Source organism: Stigmatopora argus, chromosome 4, assembly GCF_051989625.1.
Source record: "Stigmatopora argus isolate UIUO_Sarg chromosome 4, RoL_Sarg_1.0, whole genome shotgun sequence".
Lineage (NCBI taxonomy): Eukaryota > Metazoa > Chordata > Actinopteri > Syngnathiformes > Syngnathidae > Stigmatopora > Stigmatopora argus.
Genome location: NC_135390.1, coordinates 3,473,676 through 3,496,301, shown reverse-complemented (window position 1 = coordinate 3,496,301; position 22,626 = coordinate 3,473,676). Strand labels below are relative to the sequence as shown.

At 39.4% G+C, this 22,626-nt stretch overlaps 1 protein-coding gene across 12 annotated transcripts in view; it reads left to right on the top strand.

The window, feature by feature from the left end:
• The window catches only part of cnot10 (CCR4-NOT transcription complex, subunit 10), a 49,154-nt gene that overhangs the window by 17,169 nt on the left and 9,359 nt on the right, over positions 1–22,626 (top strand). For 6 of the 12 annotated variants that reach the window (XM_077598203.1, XM_077598204.1, XM_077598202.1 and 3 more), the window contains 15 exons: positions 98–259; positions 404–554; positions 2,363–2,502; positions 2,630–2,701; positions 2,763–2,846; positions 5,469–5,586; positions 5,678–5,827; positions 9,520–9,722; positions 9,800–9,921; positions 10,014–10,193; positions 12,274–12,354; positions 13,517–13,630; positions 13,884–14,014; positions 14,883–14,966; positions 20,697–20,729. In XM_077598203.1, the coding sequence (XP_077454329.1) occupies positions 98–259; positions 404–554; positions 2,363–2,502; positions 2,630–2,701; positions 2,763–2,846; positions 5,469–5,586; positions 5,678–5,827; positions 9,520–9,722; positions 9,800–9,921; positions 10,014–10,193; positions 12,274–12,354; positions 13,517–13,630; positions 13,884–14,014; positions 14,883–14,966; positions 20,697–20,729 (1,825 nt within the window). The remainder of the gene's footprint in view (positions 1–97; positions 260–403; positions 555–2,362; positions 2,503–2,629; positions 2,702–2,762; positions 2,847–5,468; positions 5,587–5,677; positions 5,828–9,519; positions 9,723–9,799; positions 9,922–10,013; positions 10,194–12,273; positions 12,355–13,516; positions 13,631–13,883; positions 14,015–14,882; positions 14,967–20,696; positions 20,730–22,626) is intronic. The other 6 variants (XM_077598206.1, XM_077598209.1, XM_077598207.1 and 3 more) reach the window with 4 other exon arrangements.

Sequence of the window (22,626 nt, the reverse complement as noted above, 5' to 3'; positions counted from 1 at the left end):
ATCGTTTTTTAAACAAAGAGAATGGCTACAACAACAACAATCATATTTTCACATTGTCTAAATAATGAACATGATCTTGTCTTCTCTTGATTCACAGGCTGGGAAGTACGACGACTCTTTGAGACAACTTGAAACCCTGCAAGAGTTGAATAAAGAGGACTACAAGATTGCCTTAAATAAAGCGGTTGTAGAGTTTTACAAAAGTGGTCAGACCACCACAGGGAACCTTAAGCAAAGCTTAATAGCAATGAAAAGTCAGGTAAGTGAACGCGGGTCACATTTGGCCAGCTTCTTGTAGCTGCTCACCTTCACGAGGGCCACAGGTTCTTGTAGCACATTTGTTTTTAATTTGTAGCAAAATGTAAAGACTAAAAATCCACCAATCCCTCTGACATTCATCCAGGTTCACACAGCCACCGAGGATGTTGATGGATTGGATGATGTTGAAAATAGTTTATTGTACTACAACCAAGCCATTCTTCACTATCATATGCGGCAATATTCTGAAGCCATTTCCATTGGAGAGAAGCTCTATCAGTTTCTGGAACCTTTTGGTACGTTGTGGTGAATTGATACAAGGTCTGAACGGATAGAAAAAAAATAATATTTAAGTTTAAATTAAGAATTAAGTCGTACATTGTAACTACAGCTGGGCGATATAACAAAAAGTTATCATGATTATTTTTTTTTTTAATCAGTATCGATAATTATCACTATAAGTATCACACATCTTTATTGTTTCAAATCTGAAACTTCAAACTTCTGTGAATAAGTAAATATATTACTTTCCTCTTTATTCAAATATGAAAGTAACTATATGTTACCTTACTTTATAAGAATAGAGATTATGAAATTATGATTTAAAAAAATATTTTTGTTGGTCTGTTGTGCAATAAAGAGAAGACAACTCCCTCACACTATGAAAAGCAAAGAATAAAACTTGCAGAAATTTTGACAGGCGTCTTTATTTTATAAATTTGCCTTCAAACCAGAAGTTGCTGTATAATACGAAATAAAGAAATAATCACCTGAAGACATCAACATTGGCAAGCAGACTATTTTCAGCCTCACAAAAAGAAACCGTGTAAATTTACCTCACATATGGCCCTTTACCAAAAAAAAAAAGTTGGATGAACTTAACCCATTTTAACCCAAGATAACAAGTTTTACATTTTTGCAACGTTTTCAGAAAATTTACATAAAATGGGGAAATGCCTTTATCAAGTTAGAAAAATATTCCAGGCTGCCCTCAAATGAGGACAGTGGGTTAAAGGACATTTTTATTAAGGCTGCTCTTTGTGAACAGGTATTTAAGAGGCATTAAAAACAAAAAACTCTAGGGAGAATTTACTTGGATCTTTTAGTGGATAGGCTTTGTGTTGTCCTGCATCTCATAATCGGTCATTTTGGCCGTGTTATTGTCCTTTCGCGTTCATGCTCCGTGGTAGCTTTTATTGCTAACCAAGCTCAGAACTTCCTTTTCTTCTCCTGAGCGTTGGTCTGGAACTTAGCATTCATGCCGCAACATTGCCAAAAATGGCAACAACAAAAAAACCTTTCTGTGGTGTAATTGCAGTTTATAATTATCAATGTGCGTTGTGAAGAATGTTTATAGAATGTAGATAACAATGACTTTATATCGTATTTATTCGAGTATAACGCGCACCCATAATTTGTGACTATAAATTGATATAACGTTCTCTGGAGCAACTTTTTTATTTTACCCTCCCCTATAAACTTGCCGAAGTCTATTTGGAGAGGGCTGGCTTTTGTAAAAGAAGGTAGATTATATCCCCTGAAAAGGGGGGGTATAAATTTACCTACTTTAGCCCCTGGTAAACAGGCTATCGCGCGCCATCTGGCGGACACGGATAGGTTTTACGTCTTCCCATTATAATGGCTGGGAGGGCAGTTCACCGGGATTTGGTCATAAAAGCGAAGACTTCATGTATGACTCACACCCTAAATTTGCTTCACTTTTTTGGTACAAAATTTGGCGCGTTATACTCGAATGAATACGGTAATGGTAATAGTTTCAACATTTTACGATTTTCAGATGGTTGTGTCTTGTGAGTTAGCTTATTTTGAAAGGGTCCAATACAAATGTAAACTTAAGTCTCCCTATCCCTTCAAAGTGCAATATTTAGACCAATTGTCTAAATATATGGGGGCCGCTCGGCACTGATTTGGGAGAAAAGCTTGCGTGCGATCACCATCAAAAAGCGCCAATTTGAAGCATATAACTGGCATACCTTTGAAGTGTTCAAGCTCAGTGTATGACTTATCAAGCAGCTTTCACAGTTATTCTTTAGCAAACGCACCCTTCCAGTTTGGCATGGAATCATGTTGTTATTTGTCCTAGAAGAGAAGTTTGCCCAAGCTGTGTGTTTCCTTCTGGTGGACTTGTACCTACTCACATACCAGCCAGAGAAGGCCCTCCACCTTTTGGCTGTGCTGGATAAGATATGTGTCCAGGGAAGCAACAAGAACAGCAAAGGAGAGGTGACTAATTTAAAAACTGCAAGTGCCACATTTCTATTGCATACTTGTCAAATTATATAAATTATTGACCTTTTATTGAATAGATAAAAATGGACTATTAGCTTTGAGCCGTATGTTATGTTTTTAGAACAAAGATGGTGGAAACCAGAAGGCCGAGTTCTCAGCCATGATTGAGGCAGCTAAATCAAAGATGCACCAGGTAAACCAGATAATTTGTCTCTGTTATTGCCTCCATAATGACTCTCATGCTTCCGTTACAGTACAAAGTGAGAGCCTATATTCAGATGAAGTCCTCCAAAGCATGTAAAAGAGAGATAAAGTCCGTCATGAACACAGCAGGAAATGTGAGTCTTTTTTCGCCCCGATTTATATTAACCAGACCAGTGTCCATTTATGATGTCACGTGTTGACCTTGCTTTCGTACATTCGTGGCTTTGGGAATGACAAATATTAATTTTTACCAAGTCTACTCCCCAATATTTAATAATGCCAATTTACATCTCTAGAATTTTATGGAAAGGTATCAGATTAATTGCATAGTCCCTCTTTGCCATAAAAATTTCCCCCGAAACATTTCCACTGCATTTTAGTCCTGCCACAAAGGACCTCCTGGCATTATGTGATTCTCCTATACATGCAGGTGTCATCCTGATTGAGTTATAATGACAGACTGGTTTAAAAGTAAGGTAGTACAGACGCTCCCCTACTTACGAACGAGTTAGGTTCCGAGCGATTGTTCATAAGTTGAATTTGTTTGTAAGTTGATTCAGTGCTATATTTTGTATTATAATTTATGTTTAAGGCCTATATAAGTATATTGAAGGTTTATATAAGTGCATTTGTATGTTTAAGGCTTGTATAAGTAACACGCATTGGTTTGTACTGAAAAAAACATTTAATCAAATGGAGAGAATATGTACAGTACTGTATAGAGAGAGAGATTTATGTATTAGAAACTGGCCGAAAGAAGTGATCTAACGACGATTGCACAGTTTTCTTCTTTTTTTCATCATAAATGATGCGGTAACACTGTATGGCATCATTCAATTGATTTGCAAACTTTGTGCAACGTTCAATATTTGGGTCCTGCTGCTTGATCTTTCTGTTTATAAATGGTACTGAATGTGCAACGCTCACCACTCTCACGCGCATGAAGCTTCATTATTATTGCCACTCGTTTCAAATGAAATGGCTTGCCTCTTCCTTGCAACTCCCTCAATAGAAGCATTTCGCTTTTTACCAACCATATTCAATAATGGATGCACGAGATATTTAATGATACAAATGAAAAAGGTTCTTTGCCCACTGGAGATACGTTCACGCACTTCCGCATTGCAACAAAGAAGGTAGATGCTGGGTGAGCTGAGCCCTCACAGCGCCTGGCGTCCGTATTAGCGGCGGAAAGAAGCACTACTCGGAAAAAAATACAAAATTGGACTTACGAACATTTTTCGACTTAAACGCAATTTGCAGACATGTTCGTATGTACCGTTATTCGTAAATTGAATGTTCGTAAGTAGGGGAGCGTCTGTACTTGAAATCATTGTTCTTCCTCTGCTATCCTCTGTTAGAAATGGAACAAAACACGTGCATTCATCATTGGTTTGTACAAATGGGGCTTTACAGGCAAGAATATTGCTGCTCTTAAGATTGCACCTAAATCAGCTATTTTTGCAATCATTAAGAACTTCAAGGAGAGAATGTTTAATTGTTGTGAAGACAGCTTCAGGGCACACAGGAAAGTACAGAAAATCCCACGACTCTAAAGTTGATTCAGCTATACGATCGTGGCACAATCATTACAATTCTTGCTCAGGAATGTCAGCAGGCAGATGTGAGTGCATCTGCATGCACACTAAGGCAGAGACTTTTGGTGATGGTCTGGTTCGAAGAAGGGTAGCAACAAAGCCACTATTCTCCAGGAAAAATCTCAGATATTTTGAAAACTTGTCCTTGCCTTTCTGTTTGTGATGTGCTAAAACCACTTGGCTGCCGGGCACTAAATAATGTTTCTCTGAGAGACTGAGTGACTGACCTGTTTTGACCTGGTATCCCCAATATGAAGTAGCAAGAAGTTAAGCATAAACTAAAGACAGGAGAGCTTGCCCTTTCCTCTCGCCCAGCTGCGCGTCATTAATCAATAGTTCCGGTCTTGTCTATTTAAACCTCACAGATTTTTTGTTATTTGTCTGACCGGCTGATTTACGCTACATTATTTCCACGTCTCCTTGTTCCATGTCCACTCGTGTTTTCTCCATCAGGTTTGAGTTTGCTATTTGACGCCAAGTCTTTTGTTACTTTCTTTGCCTCCAGTTTAAGTTATTAAAGTTTCGTTTGAGCACTCATTGCTTTGTCCATTGCCTGCTTCCCTGCACTCGAGTCCACTCCACGTTTCCTCACCACGACACGACAACTGGTAAGAGTGAGTTGAGGTAAAGCTTCAAATTGATAGTTGAATATGCTAGAGAAACTTGCGTTGAAATCGCTGAATGTAGTCAATGTGGAGCTTTGCGTTCATACGCGAGCAAAAAGACTGGCACATCGATGCTGAGCAGGCATTTAAACAGCTGGCAAAAGTGATGATCGTCAAACATCTATATTATCATATAAAACATGTAAATGTTTATACAGTCATATTTAACTTAGATTTCATTACAAAAGACAGGCTTTAATTTGTCACCATAAATCATCCCTCCTCCTCCCGACTCGGGTCAGGAATCCCGAGTCCTCACAAATAAAATATGAAATTTCAGGTTTGCTTCGGGATCGCGCCGGCAAATGAAGTTTATTGCTCGGACCAGGCCGGGTGGAAAATGAATAGCCGCGGGCCCGGTCCGGTTGGGATGGATTTTTTCGGCCCGATCTTACCTCTATTAGGGCCCTAACCCACCGTTCCACGAAATTGTCAAATTTGCTCAGATCGCCCAGCACCGAAAACTTGAAACCTGTTATTGTTGGTGTTTCAGTCTGCAACTTCCTTGTTTCTGAAGAGTAACTTTGAATACCTGAGAGGAAACTACCGGAAAGCAGTGAAGCTCCTCAATAGCTCCAACATAGCAGAACACCCTGGACCCATCAAAACTGGTGACTGAAATTTTTCTTCGTTTTACACAATTGACAAGTTGACAATGTCACATGAATCTGGCTTCTTTTAAATGTGTCGTGTTCCACACAGGTGAATGTGTTCGGTGTATGTTCTGGAACAATCTTGGCTGCATTCACTTTGCAATGGGGAAACATAACCTAGGCATTTTCTACTTCAAGAAGGCATTGCAAGAAAATGACCACACTTGTGCCCAACTTGGGGATGGTGGTAACGGGCAAGGTGAGTTGAAGGAAGTTGTACCCCCCGTTTACAAATAAAATAGTTCATTCTCAATTTAAAATATTCACGATTAAATAAGAAGTAATTAGCAATTCATTTAATCCAATAACATTGTATAACAGTATTTATATTAAACCAATGATTAAATCACATAATAACATCAAATCAAACTCAAAAGTAGAGGGAGTCCTTGAGATATAATTGAGTTCCGTTCGTATGCTGGTGACACAACCCAAATTTCCTTGCAAGTCCTATTTCAGTTATAGATTAAATTTCTGTGAAAATATTTTGAATAAAAACAGGAAAATTCCAAGTAATAAAAAAAATAAACCATTAACAAATGACTTTGATGAAGTAATTGCTCACCAGTCCAGATTAAGTAATGGCGCGGGGACTAATGCCCACCCATAATTGGGTGGTTCCGGTAGAGATCGAAAGATATGAGGCTTTCAGGAACAATACTGATTATTAGTAGTTAAAGGAGGCAGATAACCACCATATTTACTCGCATATAAGCCGGACCCTGAAAATTGCCTTGACATTTTTGAATTTTTCAATTTCTCGCGTATAAGCCGCCCCCAGATTCCCAATTTTCACCATATTTATGGTTTTAATAGGGAGTACAAATGTGTTACTTTGATTGGAAAATGTTGAGAAAAATTATCGCAAGTGGTATTTCTGAGATACAGTTGTGGTCAAAAGTTTACATACACTTGCGAAGAACATAATGTCATGGCTCTCTTGAGTTTCCAGTTATTTCTACAACTCAGATTTTTCTCTGATAGAGTGATTGGAACAGACACTTCTTTGTCACAAAAACATTCATGAAGTTTGGTTCTTTTATGACTTTATTATGAGTTAACAGAAAAAGTGATCCTATCTGCTGGGTCAAAAATATACATACAGCAACACGAATTAGCAATTTTGGTGACTTAGAAAGTTGTGTAAGTGAAATGAGCTTCATAGCATGGCCTCTTAACTTCGTGAGTGATTGAGTGACTACAGCTGGTGACTTCTCTGAGGCCATTTAAATAGGGCTCATTGGATGCAAACGCCCACAAACGCTACAATGGGAAAGTCAAAGGAGCTCAGCATGGATCTGAAAAAGCGAATCCTTGACTTGAACAAGTCAGGAAAGTCACTTGGAGCCATTTCAAAGCAGGTGCAGGTCCCAAGAGCAACAGTGCAAACAATTGTTTGTAAGTATAAAGTGCATGGCGCTGTTTTGTCACTGCCACGATCAGGAAGAAAACGCAAGCTATCACCTGCTGCTGAGAGAAAATTGGTCAGGAGGGTGAAGATTCAACCGAGAATCACCAAAAAGCAGATCTGCCAAGAATTAGAAGCTGCTGGAACACAGGTGTCAGTGTCCACAGTCAAGCGTGTTTTGCACCTCCATGGACTGAGAGGCTGCCGTGCAAGAAGGAAGCCCTTGCTGCAAAAGCGGCACCTTAAGGCTCGACTGAAGTTTGCTGCTGATCACATGGACAAAGATAAGACTTTCTGAAGGAAAGTTCTGTGGTCAGACGAAACAAAAATCGAGCTGTTTGGCCACAATGCTCAGCAATATGTTTGGAGGAGAAAAGCTGAGCCCTTTAACCCCAAGTACACCATGCCTACCGTCAAGCACGGTGGTGGTAGTATTATGCTGTGAGGCTGTTTGCTGCCAATGGAACTGGTGCTTTACAGAGAGTAAATGGGATAATGAAGGAGGATTACCTTCAAATTCTTCAAGATAACCTAAAGTCATCAGCCCGAAGATTGGGTCTTGGGCGCAGTTTGGTGTTCCAACAGGACAATGACCCCAAACACACATTAAAAGTGGTAATAGAATGGCTAAATCAGGCTAGAATTAAGGTTTTCGAATGGCCTTCCCAAAGTCCTGACTTAAACCCCATTGAGAACTTGTGGACAATGCTGAAGAAACAAGTCCATGTCAGAAAGCCATCAAATTTAACTGAACTGCACCAATTCTGTCAAGAGGAGTGGTCAAATATTCAACCAGAAGCTTGCCAGAAGCTTGTGGATGGCTACCAAAAGTGCCTAATTGAAGTGAAAATGGCAAAGGGACATGTTACCAAATATTAGCACTGCTGTATGTATAATTTTGACCCAGCAGATTTGATCACTTTTTTCTGTTCACCCATAATAGTCATAAAAGAACCAAACTTCCTGAATGTTTTTTGTGACAAAGAAGTATCTGTTCCAATCACTCTATCAGAGAAAAATCAGAGTTGTAGAAATAACTGGAAACTCAAGAGAGCCATGACATAATGTTCTTCACAAGTGGATGTAAACTTTTGACCACAACTGTACTATATGACTCAAAAGCACATTATTAGGGTCAATATCATAAGGAAGTTAATATGTCTGTCTTTGTAAATGCAAAATATCAAATTATTCAATTTGAAAAAAAGAAATAATTCTATCTTGATGAGAACCTGATGCTTTCTAAATTACAATTTTCTTACCAGAATTTTAAGATGTTGTGGCAGCCATATTGCTTCTAATGTAAAAATATCTCAATTCTTTCGATGGTTCATATTACTCCAATAGTTGTCACTTTTTGAACAAGAAATACATTTTAATGAAAACAACAGAAAACAGGAAATTAATAACAATCAAAGTGGAATTTTGTTTTATTTCAAAATCAAAGCTACTTGCGTATGGCCAGTCAGAGCACGTTTAACTAGGTTTAGACAGCAGCGCCGGGACCTAGATAAGATAGCTGTCCACACAGCCTACAATGCATGTCTTTTTGAATGTGGGAGGAAACCGGAGTACCTGAAGAAAACCCACGTAGCTACATGCAAACTCTACACAAGTGAACCGACCTGGATTTGAACACTATGAGGCCGATGCGCTAACCAGCCAGCCGCCGGGCCGCCCCAGGTCCATATTAATATACCGTATTTTCACACCTATAACACCCACGGTCTGAAAGGGCGCCATCTCAGTTGTGGGTGTACTTTCTGTTTTTGTCAATAGAAAAGGCACTTCATTTCAAAAGACGCCCTGCTATCGTTGATAATCTTTTAAAATGAAATGAATCGTGGGCAGCCTGGCGGGGGTATGGTTAGCACTTTGGCCTCACAGTTCTGGGGTCCTGAGTTCAAATCCAGGTCCGTCCACCTGTGTGGAGTTTGCATGTTCTCCCCGGGCATGAATGGTTGCCCGTCTCCTTGTGCCTCGCGATCGGCTGGCCACCGATTCAGGGTGTCCCCCGCCTCTGGCCCGAAGTCAGCTGGGATAGGCTCCATCACCGCCCGTGACCCCTGGGAGGATGAAGCGGTTCAGAAAATGAATGAATGAATGAAATGTATTGCGATAAATCACCATTTCGATACATCGTCACTTCTTGTAGGAACCTTAGACAATCAGCGTGCCAAATTCAGAAGACTAAAACGTAAAATATAACTTTGGTTTCTACATGAATCACTGACAAAAATTCACATATACAATCTACTGACGTTGCAATTTTTTTCAGACAACTATCTTTTTAATGGTATTGATTCTGCTAAATTGAATTGACAATTATACTTAAAATACTTAATTAAAACAGTCGCTCTCCCCTCTGATGTACAGTAGTGAAAATCACTTTTTAAACACATTGGTCAGTCATTATGCAGGATCTTACAGGAAAGGAACATTCTTTCCCTTTTTCCTCTGTATTTTTTTCTTCCACTTTGTAGCCAAGAAATTCGCAGGTATCCCTATGTGTGCTCTACTTGCCAATAAACGTTATGAGCTTCTGTATAACTGTGGCATCCAGCTGCTGCACATCGGTCGGCCTCTGGCTGCCTTTGAGTGTCTAATTGAAGCAGTGCAGGTTTACCATTCGAACCCCCGACTGTGGCTTCGGCTTGCAGAATGCTGCATATCTGCTAATAAAGGGGTATGTCAAATCAAGTTTCCCTGATTTGTTGCCTTAATTGGTTTTATAATATGACTGTTGTTACTGTTTACATGCAGGGTTCAGAACAGGAGAGCAAAGGTTTACCTTGTAAAAAAGGCATCGTTCAGTCAATTGTCGGACAGGGATATCATCGCAAGATTGTATTGGCTTCCCAGTCTATGCAGAACACTATTTATAGGTTAGTACTCCAGCATACAATCTCATATTCCATCATTTAATTGTTCTTTTCCCCCCAATTTTCCAAATTTCTCCTTTGTTTCTATCTGGCAGTGAAGGCCAATCCGCCGCCATCCCAGTAGCCAGTATGGAATTTGCTGCCATTTGCCTAAGGAATTCTTTACTGCTGCTGCCTGAACACCAACAGCCGGATGCCAAGACAGACAGCAGCGGCAAGAACTCTTGTCAGTCAGGAAGCACTGAAAGTGGCGGCGAAAATAGTGAAGCCAGCAGGTTAGATATGCACACACCTTATTTATTTTTGCATACTGCAGAATATATATCGGTACCTCTACTTACAAAATTACAGAACTTGTTTCAGAAATTGGATTTTTCATAAGTAGAGCACTACTTTTTATGTAAATTCTCTCATTTGTTCCACAGTCCTCAAAAAAGAACTTCCAACTAAACTCTTTGAAGATAAATTATGAAAAACACACTGTCAGGTTCGCCATTAGACATCCACAGAAAGTTTTTTTCCCGCAGGCCGGTGCGCATCAATCATGTTCCATTTGAGATTTCGTCTGAACATCATCTTTGTACCAGTACCAACTGATAAAATATTTCACCATGTCTTGTGTTTGGTATTATGTTATAAATTAGGGCAGGTGAATTGTCACCTCAGGCAGGTAAAATAGATGTATTACCTGCCCTATGGGCAGGTGGCTTCAAAAAGTTAATGCCAAATCTAAAACTTGTTAACAAGTTAACAAAATTGGTTAAGTTCCTCCAAATGTATTTATTTTTTTAATGGCTTGGTGAGGTAAATTTACATTGTTGCGTTTTGTGAGGCTGAAAATAGTTTGCTTGCCAATGGTGATTATAACTTCAGTTGATTATTTTGTATATTTCACATTGCACAGCAACTTTTGGTTTGAAGGCAAATTTATAAAATTAGTGATGATCTTTTGAGCTGTTAATCACCCTCTGCAGTCTTTTCCTGTCTGCTACTGTAAAGCTTGAGTGCAAAAGGGACACAGCATAGGTCATCGAGCTCTCAATGGCTGCCCAGTAGAAGGTCACCAGCAGGTTGGTCTTCAGTTCAAATATGGCGACCCAGGAATTTGAAGGACTCCACTCGCTCCACATATTCGCCGTTGATATACAAGAGGGCAGGAGCGGCTTTGTTCCGTTGGTAGTCTAGGGTGAGTTCGCTAGTTTTGGAAATGTTCAGCGCCTAGTTTCCAAAACCACTTCAATCTTTTGCTCTTTTGTTAATAGGCTGTAGAACATCAATATACAGGTCCTTGAAATCCTTAAAAAAGTACTTTTGTTTTTTCAAGGTTTGAAAAATGCTCGAGTTTTCCATACAGTCCTTGCAAATGGTTGAATGTGTTAGACAATATTTCTCAACACACTGTTTAAAAATATATATTATTAAATGAGGAAAAATAATATAAACTTGCTTCATTGCTGCTACAGGTTCAGAAGTTGCTTTCTGTTGTTGTCCCGCATCACATCGTCGCCCTCCACAGTACAGCACAGCACAGTATGCAGATAGGCTGTGGGATTCACCCACTTTGTGGCCTATTGGCACCAAATGTGAAGAATAATGAGCCAATAACCCATACTAATTCATCAATTTGTGCAAATTTGACAAACGTGTCCTCCAAATGATAGACATCTGCAATCCCATGTTCCATGTATGTGGAGGTGCAGTGTTCTTGGGTCCATAACTCGAGCGAGAGTGCATATCAATCAGTGAATGCTGGGGTATGCATTACACTGTATTTTCTGGATTATAGATCATAGTTTTTGTCATGGTTTGGCTGCATGTGCTATTTCAACTTTCAGAAATTTTTAAGACATAGCATTTCACATATTATTTTCACTCTAAACGGCAAGAGGGCGCTGTAGACCTATGTTGATAACTGGCCTTTTACAAAACCTCCGCCCTCATTAGTTACGGTTGATCAACAAGCTGGGTGACGTCAGCGGTATACCCGAAGGATTGAAGTGATTTACTTTGGAGCATTTCCAGTGCAACATCAGCCAATAAACATTCATTCGCTGCCACTCTCCTGTATACTAATGATAAACTCATTTCAATTCACAGCAGAAGGATGAAAAGCGGTTTTTAGTCATATTGTAGAATGATTTTGTGACCCATTTATTGATAATTGTGGTTTCACCATGTCATGAGATTATCGTTATTGTGAGCTACCCAGAGGTTCCCGCTCCTATTCAGTAGTGCTGCAATAATAGCACTGATCATGGGTGATTGTGGCATCCTTACAACTGCATTCTTTCTCATGTCTATGGAAAATTGCCATGTTTTGTTCCTTTGTTCTGATACTTATACTTTTTTTTCCAGTGGGAAAGGTCAGGAGGCTGACCGGTTACTCTCTGCAGCACCGTCATCTCCTCTCAGAAAACAGGAAGTGGAAAACCTCAGGTAATCTGTCTGACACCTGTACTTTCCTTTGCCCATACAGTAATACCTCGACATACGAGTGCGCCGACATACGGAGAATTTGAGATACGAGTAAAATTCTGAGCAAATATTTACCTTGAGATATGAGACAAATTTTGAGATACGAGCATTTGAGACAGCCAGTTGGCCAGGCTGGTAGAGGCCGCATCGCGCTGCCAAGTGCTCGTAGAGATCTTTGTGCGAGGGAGTCGCACAAAGATCTTTACAAGCACTAGGCGGAGCGTTGCATTTTTACAGGTTTTTGTTGTTGTTGCATTAGTCAGTGCAGAATTAAGGGAAACACAATAGATCCAAAGCAATCCGGTGCAATGAAGGGTAGTGCAAAGAAAAGGCGTATGATGACAATCGAAATTAAGCACGAAATAATCGAAAAACATGAGTAGTGTACGGGTGACTTAGCTGGCTCGTCAATACGTATGGAGAAGCAGGAAGTTCGCCCAGAAAGCCGCGGTGGAATACATGAACCTCTTTGCCTTGGTTATTGCACAAGGTTTTAATTTAGTGTAACGTAAAATTAAAACTTTTTTTAAGTGTATGGGAATCTAATTTCATTTAAGTTAAATTAAAAGTTTGTTACGAGCGCATCCGTCAAGTCGCTCTCTCCCTCCCTCTCCCCCTCCCTCTCCCCCTCCCTCTCCCCCTCCCTCTCCCCCTCCCTCCCTCCTATCCACGAACTCCCCATTGTATAAAATAATGCCTCATTTTATTAATAAACATCATAACCACTAGTTATGGCAACATATCTAGTATATGTTACGTTATGAGCGCATCTGTCAAGTGACTCTCTCTCTCGCTCTCTCTTTCTCCCCTATCCACGAACTCTCCGTTGCATAAAATAATGCCTCATTTTATTATTAAACATCATAACTACTAGTTATTTGTTACTCTGTTAGTATATGGTGAATTACAACCAATAAAAATGTTTATCCATAATATCCTGATTTATTTTTTTTTTTTTCAGAGGGTGGGAACAAATTAATTTGTATTTAGTTCATTTCTATGGGAAACGTTGATTTGAGATACGAGTAAATCGACATACGAGCTCAGTCCCGGAACGCATTAAGCTCGTATCTCAAGGTACCACTGTACAACCAAAATTCCTAATTTTATGTTCAATATCTAGGTGCTCCATCTTCGCGTGCAGTGCATATGTGGCATTAGCACTTGGAGACAATCTAATGGCTTTAAATCATGCTGAAAAACTGCTTCATCAAAGCAAGGTGTCTGGATCGCTCAAGTGAGTTCCGTTTGTATTTCTCAATACAATAACACATCCTTATAATTTAACTGTGAACATTAGGGCTGAAGCTCTCTATTATTGTGTGCAGGCTATCCTCCTAAATAAAACAAAATCCAACACTTTCGACCCAAATTATAACAGCGCCATTCCAATTAAATAGATCATCAAGCATTTTTTTATCGAATTACTCGATTTAATTGATTTAATTGTCATTGCAGCACTATTTTGCTCTTTTCTCTGGCTCCTTCAGGTTCCTCGGCCACCTCTATGCAGCTGAAGCCCTCATTTCAATGGACAGGATCTCTGATGCAATCACACACCTCAACCCAGAGAACGTCATTGACGTGTCAATTGGAATGCTGACCAGTGAGCAAGACCCAGGTCTATTGTTTTTGCCTTACAAGAGGAAAAAATATTTTGTCTTAAGAGCGTGGGGATTACAGCATGACACTAAAGAACACATGACATACTATTCATTAGACCTCGGCCATATGACAAAAATTGTTTTAAAAAAATCAGTCTATCGATAATTATCACGATAACTATCATCTTTTTTTTTCTTTCAAACTTGAATCTTCAAACTTATTTGAAAAAGCGAATAAATTACTTTACTCGTATTCAATTATAAAAGTTACTGTTTCCGTCATAAGAAAAGACAATATGAAATGATTTTAAAAAGTATTTTGTTGTTCTGATAATAAAGACAAGACAACTCTCCTTACACTATGAAAAGTAAAGAATAATAAAACTTGCAGAAATTTTGACAGGCGCCTTTTTTTTAAATTGGCCTTCAAACTTAAGTTGCTGTGCAATATGAAATAAGTAAAATAATCAACTGAAGACACCATCACCATTGACAAGCAGACTTTTTCAGCTTAAGAAAAATTATTTGATGACAATTATCGTTTTATCGCCCGGGTCATCATTCATCAAATCTGCGAGGCATTTAGTGGGAATTTCCCTTCTGTTTTAGTACATTTGTACAGCTATAATAATACAATGTTAATGTTGGAGTTTTTGAAATAGAGCACCTTTTACACTCTTGTAATCATTGCAACTAAAATCATTTTCGGACTTTAAACCGTGTTTCCCAACCTTTTCTGAGCCGCGGCACACTTTTTTTCATTGAAAAAATCTCAAAAGACACCACCATCTGAAAATATTTTACCGTATTTTCACGACTATATGGCGCATCACATTTAAAGGCGCAGTGTCAGTAACGAGTGCTCTTTCTGTATTTGACACACAGGACGCACCGCTTTTAAAGGTGAACCGCTCCGCATTACCACTAGGTGGTGCTGCGCCAAAGGGAATGTCAACAAAACAGTCATAGGTCAGCCAAACTTTATTAATAGATTACAAATCAGCTTTCTGACAACTCCTTTCACTCCCAACATGAATAAATAGTTTTTTTTAATTTTCTCCGAGGTTAAAGTATTAGTATTTTCGTGACACAGCAATAGCATAATAACTCATGTTGAACAGGTGGGCATCTCACCAAAGTCGGCATTAATCGAGTCAGTAATTTCTGCCTTCCTGAAAGCTCGGACCACAGTTGAAACTTCCACTGGGAATGACGACGAACATAGAATTAATGTGCTACATCGAGCTCAACCGAAATGCAGCGCCGTTTTATATATCAGCATTCACTGTGCACCGGAAATAGAGTCTGGGGCTGCTTGCCGTAGTTGCCAGAGCCTTTGCGGCTCAATATCTATCTATATATAATATAATATAATATAATATAATATAATATTATATATATATATATATATATATATATATATATATATATATATATCTATATATATCTATATATATATATATATCTATATATATATCTATATATAGATATATATATATATATATATCTATATATCAGCGGCGGGCGGTGCATTTTCTGGTAGCGCCTTCAACGTATCAATCCAACCCTCAAAAACTATTTTTATTGCTATAAAACCTCTACTGCAGGTACAGCTGCGACACATAAAATATAATCAATAAATTAATGCACAAAAATGGGGTAAAATCCACTTCCTAGCAGCATTTCATGATTAAATACAAATACTGGAGCTTTTCAGACATTAAAACCAGGCCAGGGGGTGATTTTCCCGGGAAAAGACAGCGATGAACGTCAATGGCGTACGGGCAAACATTGCCCGAAAATGGGGTAAAATCCAGCCGAAAACAGCATTTATTGATTAAATACAAATACTGGAGCTTTTTAGACATCAGAACCGGGCCCGGAGTATCATTTCCCCGGTAAAAAGACAGCGATGAACGTCGATACGTCCATACGTGAAATGACAAAAAAATGCACTAAAATACTAAAATTAGGTAAAATCCACTTCCTAGCATCATTTATTGATTGAATACAAATACTGGAGCTTTTGAGACATTACAACTGGGCCAGGGGGGTGATTTTTCCAGGGAAAAGACAGCGATGGACGTCAATGGTGAAACGCCAAAAATTTAACTGGGGTAAAATCCACTTCCTAGCAGCATTTTGTGATTAAATACAAACACTGGAGCTTAAATACAAACACTGGATCTTTTCAGATATCAGAACTTGGAATATGGCCATATTTTACTCACCAAAAATCCTTTTTACACAATATCCATCCTCCTTTCTTTCTTCCTTCTTTCCTATCGCCATCAAAGCTAATGATGAAAGTCGAGCCTGTCCTGTCATATTTCTGGCATAGTCCGTTTTGAAAATGGCTTTAAATAAAAAAAACAATATACTATTTGCTTGTGGAGCTAAGTTAGCACACTGAAAGTGCCGCACACACCATATTCCTGGCTGTAACAGGCTTGCTAGCTTCGGAGTTGACCGCCCTTTCTTAATGATGTCCATTTTTTTTCTGGAAAAGTCCGTCTGGAAAATAGCTTTGTGAGAGAAATCTGCAACAGTATTCATTTGTTTTTGCCACTGTCGGCCATGTGGGTGGAGTTTGCGATCTCTGGCTGCTTTGGCCCACCTACTAGACAATCATAGTTTGTGAAAGCAATGACATGTCCCAGCCAGCAAAATGCTAACGCCTATGAAAAATCATTGTGGGGTTGCCAACTCGAAATCTGATTGGTTAAAAGCAACAGTCTAGTTTAATGCAGCAGAGCCCGCAAGAACTGATTGTGAAGGCTTTGAGGCAGATCTGATCTGGCAACAAATAATGGCTGAAATGTGATTGGTTAAATGCTTCAATGTGAAAACACATCTGGAAGCAGTGCAACCAGGGGGAAAAGCAATGAAAGGAAGCTAACAGACCATTTGGAATAATAAGTATTGATGGACAAAATATAATATGATTCAGATATTTCTTAGGCCAGCAGAGAAGGCCCTGACGGTCCGCCACTGATATATATATATATATATGTATATATATATATATATATGTATATGTAAAGCTAGACTGCGAACTATGTATATATGTATATATATATATATATATATATATATATATATATATATATATATATATATACATATATATATATACACATATACATATATATATACATATATACATATATATATACATATATATATATATATATATATATATATATATATATATATATATATATATATACATACATATATACATATACATACATACATATATATACATATATACATACATATATATATACATATATATATATATATATATATATATATATATATACATATATATATACATATATATACATATATACATATATACATAGTTCGCAGTCTAGCTTTGAATGCTGTTTACGCCAATCTAGCGGCGGGAGTTCTTTTGTCAATCCAGCCGGAATGACGGCGAGCACCAAATTAGTGTGCTCGCCGTCATACTGGGTGTATTGACAAAAGAACTACATATCCCAGCATGAATCGCACACGGGGGGAAAATGAAGTCGCAGGTTGCTTACCGTAGTTGCGAGACCTGTAGAGGATGGTGTACCGGGTACATAATCTGTCGATAGGGTACACTGTACCCTTTCGACTGATTTATTTTATCGTGATAACATATTTAGTATTGGTCCATATATAAAGTGGACTGGATTATAAGGCTCCCTGTCTATTTTGGAGAAAATTTAAGACTTAAGTGCGCCTTATAGTCGTGAAAATACGGTAATTTAAAACTATGTCGCCTATATTAACAATAGTCAGTTTTATCAGCAGGAATCACATAAACCTCCAAAATTATTCCAAAATCTAATTTTTCACACTGACCTAATGTCACCAAAAGTTAGTCTGCGGACCCTGAACAACTTCCGGTTCGAGTGATAATAAAATAATAAAATAAATAATGTAATGTTTTTAATCACAGAATTTTATGACTTTTCTCCTAATATTACTAAAATCTCCTAATATCACGCAAAAAAAAACTGTGCTCACACAGACTTTACGTACGTCGGCAAAAGTTGATGCCCTAGAAACCAAACAACTTCTGGTTCCTTCTTAGAGAAAAATAAGCAACAAAATGACTGTTGCAGAATTTAAATCTTGTAATAGTATAACCTATAATTTAACATTCATCATATTTTGATTTTAACCTTGTAATAGTTCAATTTGAATCTCGGTATATTCCTCTACTTTTACTTAAGTATTTCAGTGAGCCAAATAAGAAACATTATTGGGACTTGTGGCAGTGGCTCCTCCTGCTGGTTGCTGCATATGAATGAGAATGCAACCTTGTGTGTTAATGCATTTTTGTTTGGTTAATAAATATATCTTTGTAACATTTCTAAATATAAATATTCCATATTCAGACATGAACCCATGAGACTAATAGGTTAGGTTGAGGGTCGACAACCATAGGTTCTGGAGCTGCATGTGGCTCTTTAGCGCTTCCCTAGTGACTTCCTGCAGCTTTTTCAAAAATGCATGAAAATGGGGCAAATATTCATTCATTCATCTTCTGTACTGCATATCCTCGCAAGGATTGTGGGGGTTGCCACAGGCAATCCCAGTAGACTTCGGGTGAAGGGCAGACGACACCCTAGACTAGTCGCCAGTTAGCCGAAGGGCACAGAGAGACAAAAGACCATTCCCACTCAACAATCATACCGCCACCAAGTGCGAATTGGCCCCACACTTGCCTGCACCGAAGTGAACCCCTACACCATCAGGGGAAAATTTTATTTTTTGTTGTATGGTTTCTGTAGGACGACGACACATTCTTAAAGTGTTCCAATGCTGTATGAATGTGTAGAAAAATATTACATTTTAACATTTCTTCGAACAAAGATTTGCGTCATTGCCTGCAACACGTTTCTATCAGGGAGGGCAGGTTGCTCTTCTAAATAAACTGACAACTGTGTGTGTGATGGGCCAAGGATCTGAAGTGGAAAAGAGAAAAATAACTGAGGAAAACATAACATTCAATGTTTTTGCGACCAAATCATTTGCATTCATTGCCAATGCGGAAGGATTGCCTAAATGTTCGCTTTGTAGCAAGAAGTTGTCAAACAACAATAGTCATTTGGAAAGACATTTCCGGGTAATGCAAACTACATTTGCAGCCAACTACCCAGTTAGGAAAGAGAGAAAAAGTATGATTGCATTACTTCTGGAGAAATTCGAGGAGGGCAAAAATAGATTTAAGAACTGGATTGCATTGCCAAATCCACTACTACCTCAGGGCAGTCGTGTGGTGCGTCATTCTCAACAGAATGGACTGCAGGGAAAATAAAAGTTTAATCATGAATGCTCTATATATTTGTAGCCAACTTAGTCGTTTTGATGGTAGGCTAATACAGCATGTGTTGCCTTGATTATAAGGCATTTAATTTTTTTGCAGCTCCAGACATACAGTGGTACCTCGACATACGATCGTAATCCGTTCCGAGACTGAGATCGTATGACAAGGTTCTCGTAACTCGAGCGGACGTTTCCCATTGAAATGAATGGAAAACAAATTAATTCGTTCCAACCCTCTGAAAAAACACCAAAAACAGGATATTGGATTTGAAAAAATGTTTTATTTCTTCTAATTCCCCATCTATTAACAAAGAAACACATAACTAGTGGTTTAATAGTAATAAAATGTGTTTAATCTAACTAAAATTGGGCGAATTTCGCCGAGGGGAGAAAGAGACGCTCAAAATGGGTGGGGGGGCTTCGGTTTTTTTTCCCACGACAACGCACTCGTAAACGGAACAAACACTCCACCCTCACGTTCGCTATCGATGGGCTGTTTGCTGTTGTACTATTCCCTTCAAAATATTCCGAAAATGATGCACACAAATGTCCTCACAATTGGATAACGCACGACCACTTGCCAACGAGAAGCAGTCTTTTATCAGCTCATGGGAGCATCGGGGGCGCTGGCTCGCGGCTCCCTTTTAGCTTGTAGCATCTGTGGTCGTAACCGCTTTGAACGGCGCCTATGATAGAGTTGCTACCGGGGATGCTATTGAGGGGAGTTGCGAGCCAGTGCCCCTGATGTTCTTATGAGCAGCGAACGAGAAGTAATATAATACTCCTCGTATTAGATAATAATAGGAAATGCAGCAGGTGAGCTTACCCACCTATTGATTGTGGGTAAAGTTTTATTCTGAGAAAGAGTGCCATTGCCTGTCGGCGTTATGTGCACGAGTATACTTCATTACCCAGAAAGCCCTCTTTTTCCCGCACATGCGCGTTGTGCGTTTCCTGGTCTGAATAACTCATTCGGTGCTCGTAGATATTGTTATACACGAAATAAATGCAAAAAAAGACAGTGCTATGGCCACCTGGCTTGGTCGCATCACAGGCGAATTATTCGATTGAAATTTCCGTCGTAAGACGAGAATATTGTATGACGAGCGGTCGTATGATGAGGTATGACTGTATTTGTTTTTTTTCATTCAATATGGAAAATGAGATGAGATTCAATATGGCTCTTTCAACATTTTGGGTTGCCAACGGCTGGGTTAGGTGGATTTATGAATTATTTGTTAAATTATGCAAAATTTGGGCGGTGTAGCTTAGGCTCTGATGCACTTTATAATGCAGAAATGATGGTATATACAGTAAATTATTCTTTCAATGCGGTCCCGTTTTTAATTTCTTTATTTTTTTTCTTAATAGGTTCTGAAAAAGGAGAGGAACCTGTTGAATCTTGTAAGTACATTTATTTGAACCTTTGCCCAAAGAGATAGCATAAAAATATAAAATTTTAGTGGTTTTATGATCGACGATAAATGACAACAGATTTGCTGGTATTAGGTGTAAACATTGCATATTGTGTTGTAGTCATTTCCTCATTGATCAATAGTTTATATATTTAGGGCTATCAAGTTTTGGAGTTCAGAGTAGTATTTACCAGAGGCAGGAGGAATTTGATTGATTTAGGGATGAACAGCTGACAAATAACCCATATTTTTATTTGAACAAAATGGACTTGGCTAAAACACTATCAAATGCGCGCGCGCGCACACACGCGCACATGCATGCATGCGCGCGCGCGCACACACGCGCACATGCATGCATGCACGCACACACGCACACACGAGAACAATGAGTTACGGACATTTTCAATAAGGCTGCTTTTTGCGCAGCTATTTACGTGGCATTTAAAATTCCAGGGAGAATTCACTTTGATCTTTTAGTGGATCAGATCTGTGTTGTCCTGCATCTCATAATCGCTCATTTTGGGCATGTTATTGTCCATATGCGTTTTGTGTCCCAGATGTTCTAAGATGGCGGCGCGCACGGGTGCAGCTGCTCTCCAGTTTGGGTCTTTGTTTTCTCAGTCTTTTCCTTATTTACGAACATCTGCGGGGCAAACTTTTTCTATAGTCGCCAGGATTTAATTACTCTCGGTAGGAGATGCGATATATCCATCACAACAGATTACCAACGAACCTACAATATCCCCAAGGACATCTCGAGACCACTGGGATCTCCGTGGATAGTCAGCCCACTCAGAGTACGACGGAGGCGGCGAAGGGAACGAAAGCAAAAGCGGAGATGCCGGGTGGGCCTAGCTGCTAGGCTAGGGAAACAACCGCGCAGAGCACCGCTTCCGAGTATCTTCTTGACCAACGCCAAATCCATCACCCACAAAATGGACGATTTGGAACTTCAGCTTGCTACCAACAGCTTTGTCAGGAACTGCAACATTATTCTCATCACGGAAACGTGGCTACACCCGCAAATCCCTGATGCCGCGGTATCGCTAGCTAGCCGCACGATACACCAGCAGGATCGAAGGACAGAATCCGGAAAAAGCAGGGGGGGGGCTTTGCGTGTACATACACAACGACTGGTGCTGCAACAGTAGGATCATTAACACTCACTGTTCCCCTGATTTAGAGCTCTTGGCAGTTCGGTGCAGGTCCTTCTATCTACCTAGGGAGCTGACGATTGTCATTGTAATGGCTGTTTACATCCCACTGGATGCTAACGTTAGCACCGCACTTAGCCTCCTGCTAGCGACTGTAAACAAACAGCGTCTTGACCACTCCGATGGAGTCTTTATTGTCGCCGGTGACTTCAACAAAGTATTTTTAAGACTGTTCTGCCTAAGTTTATCCAGTATGTGACGTGTCACACCAGAGGAGATAAAACTGTAGACCATGTTTATTCTGACATCAAACATGCTTATAGAGCCACACCCCTCCCTCACCTTACCGGATCCGACCATCTCTGCCTGTCCCTCACCCCCTCATACACCCCCGTCCGGAGGCTAACAAGGCCACAAATAAAGATAATAAAAACATGGCCCGAGGACGCCCTTTCTCAGCTGCAGGACTGTTTTTCCCGCACCATTTGGGAACTTTTTGAACACCACAACCTCCAGGACTACACGGACACTGTACTTTCCTACATCAAAAACTGTATGGACACTGTCACTGTTAATAAACGTATCTGGGTTTTTCCTAACCAAAAACCCTGGATGACCAGTGAGACACAGGCACTCATCAAATGCTGTAACACCGCCTTCAGGTCAGGGGACAAGTTACAATACATGCTGCCAGAGCAGACCTGAAGAGAGGCATTAAAAAGGCCAAAGCAG